The sequence below is a fragment of the Lagopus leucura genome, unplaced genomic scaffold (genome assembly GCF_019238085.1).
Source record: "Lagopus leucura isolate 7727_CA_CO unplaced genomic scaffold, USGS_WTPT01 Super-Scaffold_73, whole genome shotgun sequence".
NCBI classification, from domain to species: domain Eukaryota; kingdom Metazoa; phylum Chordata; class Aves; order Galliformes; family Phasianidae; genus Lagopus; species Lagopus leucura.
The window spans coordinates 99,878,760-99,883,115 of NW_024962252.1; the positions used below are offsets into that span (position 1 = coordinate 99,878,760).

General features: G+C 52.7%; 1 protein-coding gene across 1 annotated transcript; it reads left to right on the top strand.

Moving 5' to 3' along the window:
• Positions 1 to 418: 418 nt before the first annotated feature.
• MALL (mal, T cell differentiation protein like) lies at positions 419 to 3,198 on the top strand. The gene is made up of 4 exons (XM_042879150.1): positions 419 to 780; positions 1,869 to 2,036; positions 2,523 to 2,651; positions 2,982 to 3,198. Exons 1-4 carry the CDS (start codon positions 679 to 681, stop codon positions 3,042 to 3,044), a joined length of 462 nt encoding a protein of 153 aa, XP_042735084.1. The 5' UTR covers positions 419 to 678; the 3' UTR covers positions 3,045 to 3,198.
• The last annotated feature ends 1,158 nt before the right edge of the window (positions 3,199 to 4,356 follow it).

Genomic DNA, 4,356 nt, shown 5'->3' on the forward strand with positions numbered 1-4,356 from the left:
CCACCTTCAGGTTTTTATTCCTTTGGTTATTTCCTACACTTCTTGAGCGGGCAAGGCAGAACAAATAGTGCCTTCATTGAATCCAAAGCACAGCTACAAGGAGCTGGAAATGAAAGCTCTTAGTGGAAGTTCTGAGCAAACAAACTCTCCCATCTTTCACCAGTGCGTTGAGCTGCCTGTAGGAAATGTTTGTCAAGGCCGTGGCAGGCTGTAAGCGTTCAAGGGCTGGATACGTCCATTGGGTGTGGGGGATTCTTGTGAACAACGAGCAGAAACCTGAGCAGAAAGGGGAGGAGGCAAAGAAAGTGGAAATGAAAATACTTCACACTTGAGTGAGTGCCAAGGACAAAACCGGACTGTAGGAAACATTTCTGTGCTAGTATGGCGTGGATTCTTTGTCGTTCCTCGTTCAATTGACCGTGTGCTGCTGCCAGTGGCAGTGCTGGCAGGTGCGGGAGCCCATCCCATCCCCGTGTCGACATCGGGGTGTATTAGGAGCTAAGTGGAGGGTTAGTGAGGACTCCTTAGACTGGAGGAAGCGGCGTGGTGCCAGTCTGGGCTGGTCTCTGCGATTACGTCCCTGCGGGTGTGTCAGCTAAAAGCCCGCAGGGAGTGGTGCAGCACTGACACATGCGAGCCTAGCGGAGCCCGAGCGGCCACGGCGTCAGCTGAGGAGCGATGGCATCGGCATCTCCCACTGCAGCCACCTCGCAGTCCACCCTGCCCTCCGGACCGGTCGTCTTCAAAACCATCCCCTACGCCTTCATCCTGCCGGAGATAGTGAGTACCCTCAGCTTTGCTGAGCTCTGCCACCTGGGTAGCGACTCTAGGGAACGCTGGGGTTAACAATTTGGAGTAGCCCTTGAAGCATCCTGCAAGTAGCCTGAATGAAAAGAACCTTCTTTTCTTTTGGTTTATTCTGAACACATAGAGGTAATTTTATTGGCTAAGTTGTTCTCGGCGCACCCCGAGGACCAGCTGAGCTGCAGCACCAGCACAGAGCCTGCACAGGGGGCTGCCAGCTAGCTAAGAGAGGCTGAAGAGTGTTGTGTGCCTGGGGAGCAGCAGCAGCTCTACTTAGCAAACAGAAATTGAGAATAGCTTATAATTAAAGGCATTTTGTTCTTTGGATTAAGTCTTTGTGAGGTCTCGAGGGCTATAGGCAAGCGGGCTTCTTGTACTGCATAAAATTCCATGCATTTTCACATTGTGACCGAGTCCAGAGGGCATCCAGCCTGACTGGCTGTAGTAGCTGCAGCTGAACTTTGACACAGGGCCCAGCAGCTCATTGCCACGATGTGGTACCAGCAGCACACACCATCCACACCTCGTAGGTGCTGTCAGCATAAACCAAGGAGGCTGTCCAACACAGCTGGCGAGAGCTTATCGAAGCAGCCCTATGTGCTATATTCTGCTCAGTAATTACTTGAGGTGGAAATGGAGCAAGCGACTCATTCTGGGCTGCTGTGTGAAGTCAGGAGACGACTTCCTTGTGCTGTGATTTCAGGCCCAGGAGATTAATATGCAGGCAGGGCTGGGCTGACATCAGTGGTTCACGTTTCCGAGATAAAAGTGTGCTTCTGGCTTCTTGCCGAAGCCCTCAGGGTGAGGCTTTTCCTTCTGTCAAACAAAGCAGCCATGACTTCCTTTTTGTAAGGAACATTGGGAGGTATTTCCCAAGAGCATTCACAGCAACTTGCGCCAGCTTGCGATGCTGCTGCTGGTCCAAGGATGCCCTGCATGGAGGCTGTACTGCACTGCCCAAAGGTGAAGGCTGATCTGAGAAGGAGGTATGCAAGGATGCAGGGAGAAGAAAGGGATTTCCCCATCCTATGTTCACTAGAAGTGCCTGTGTTTGCTGTCAACAGATCTGCGGGGCCTGGGTTTGGATCCTCGTTGCTGCTACCTCAGTCTCCTTCCCACTGCTGCAGGGATGGGTTATGTACGTGTCCCTCACCTCCTTCCTCATCTCCCTGTTGCTCCTCATAAGTTACCTCTTCGGCTTTCACAAAAACAGCAACAACTGGAAAGTGCTGGTAAGGATGAAATGGGCAGAGGTGGGTGGTAGCAGCAGCTGGAGATGTGTTGGCCAGCCCGTCTGCAAATAAGTGTCCCTTTCTTCACTGGGAAGACAGTGAAGCATTTCCTGGAAATGCCTGGGGGAGGTTCTGCTATTCCACTGCGTGGCACTTTATCGCATTCAGCCCCATTTGGAGCACAGAACAAAGGAGAAAAGCTCAGGATGCGACAGAAGCTGTTCCCATCTCCATCCCCACCAACCTGTGAGCTTGTGGCAGGGCTCTGTTCTTTTCCAGCTGGAGATGGGTTCCCTTGGGTGGACGCAGGAGGGCTGAGCACGCTGTGAAGCAGCCAGGCAGTGCTTGGTTCCAGCCCCCATCTGGGTGTGTGTCCTATCTGTACGCTCACGCACAGAGGCTGGACAGTAGCACCTTGCCCCAAGGGTGAATGGCAGAAAGGAAGGCAGAGCAATTTTTGATCCATGACACTCCGTTGTTTTGCAGGATAGTTTGTACCACGGTGCCACAGCCATTCTGTACATGAGCGCTGCTGTCTTGCAAGCCAACGCGACAATCAACTCCGAGTTCAGCTTCAGCTCACCACGCTACTACCAGCTCAACTGTGCGGCATCGGTGAGTCAGTCCAGAAGCACACCAGCAGCTTCTCCCGGGGAGAGCAGAAGCAAACTTGACTTCCAAGGCAGGGACACTCCAACCCAAGCCTGTATCACCCAGCAGCCTCAGCTGCTTTTGTCCATCACACTGTGCAGCCAGCATAAGGGGCTTCTTGGGGCTCAGCAGCTCAGGGACATCCTGAGCAATGTGGGGGCTTTGCTTCTTCTGTGAGGCTGGAGGGAGCTCTTGGCCGAGTGGTTTCCCCAGACAGAGAATACTGTGAGACAGCGGAGTTGTAACCCTGTGGGGACTCTGCTGACTCCAGCTTTTGCTCCTCCTCTCCTGCAGTTCTTCGCCTTCATCACGACCTTCCTGTATATCCTTCATGCCTTCAGCAACTACTACCAGTGAGCCTGGTGGAGATGGCACCAGCTTCACATCTTCAGGATGAGGGCGTTCCTAGAGCAAAGGCAGCAGTGGGCTTCCAGAGGTGTCCTGGCACCTCCACCGACCCCGGCGAGACGTGGTTGTTCTTTCAGTTCATTGAAAGAGGGTTTTTTGTACAGCGGTGTCGTGTCCTTGTGGTTTTGGGGATGTTTGATGCTGGGGCCTGTGGGCTACAAGAGGGAAGGCTGCATGTGGGCTCCAATGTTCCACTGAGCCCAGGGGAGAAGTCAGACAGCGTTGGGAAGGGCAATCTCCCCTGGCAGCATCTCATGCTGCCCTCCCCTGCAGCAGCATGCCTCGTCTCTACCCCATCCTGCCCCGGCCCCTGGAGTCCTGCCCCAGCTTCTCTGCCTTGCAGAGCCCTCTGCAAAATCCATCCCAGCCCCACAGGCTAGAGGTTTGCAAATCAAGTACAGGGAAAGTAAACAGCTTGGGCAATCTCATTACTTCAAGCCATTCTTGCAATGCTGCTCTGCCCATGCTGGCACAGCACTGTAGCTGCTCCTGTTCCTCGGGCTGCCTCTCCCCTGTGAAATGTCACCCAGCCGCACCAGGCTCAAAGGTCACGGACAGGTAGCTTACTACATGGGCAATGAGTTATTTACAAGCTGCTGGGTGTAGAGGGCATCTAGGGCAAGGGGTGAAAGGAATGTACCTTGATAATGGGACAGGGAGCATGTAGTGAGGCCAGGAGCTGCTGCCCACACCAGGGTGCATTTGTGCACTGCTGGGAACCCATTGAGTGGGGATGCACACAGATGGGGGCTGCAAGGGGTGGGAGGGCAAGGGAGTGCAAATGGAGGGGTTTCCTTGCATTCCAAGGAGGAACTTTCCCCCTTCTTTGCACTCACAATAGCAGTTTTCTCCAAAGCAGAAGGAAGTTCCTGCTATCCCACAGGGCATCTTCCTCCAAGTGTGGGGAAAACAAACATTAATCAAAGTGGGAATTTCCCCCATAGAGGAGCAGGGGCTCTCCTGACCTCCCCACAGCCATTTTCACCCAACCAGGGAAGGGCTGTTGATGTGGCAGAGCTGCCCCTTTCCCAATTAGGTGCAGATGGAGCATAAAAGGAAACCAGCATGAAAATGGTAAGAAGTCTTCAATGTCATTTTTTTTCCTTACATGGGGCTGCTAACAGAAAGAAAATTCACTGATAATGACTGCAAAAATGCGTTGTAACTGCTAATGAAAACGTGCAGCTTGATGTAGCCGTAGATACAGAAGTATTTTTTTAAAAATATCACAAGCTAATCAGATTTTATGCAAGGAATCCCA

Bases quoted from the DNA above. Each gene is read 5' to 3' on its own strand.
- MALL (XM_042879150.1), top strand. From the start codon at position 679: ATGGCATCGGCATCTCCCACTGCAGCCACCTCGCAGTCCACCCTGCCC. The intron at 781-1,868 runs GTGAGTACCCTC...TGCTGTCAACAG, and splicing joins CCTTCATCCTGCCGGAGATA to ATCTGCGGGGCCTGGGTTTG. The intron at 2,037-2,522 runs GTAAGGATGAAA...GTTGTTTTGCAG, and splicing joins GCAACAACTGGAAAGTGCTG to GATAGTTTGTACCACGGTGC.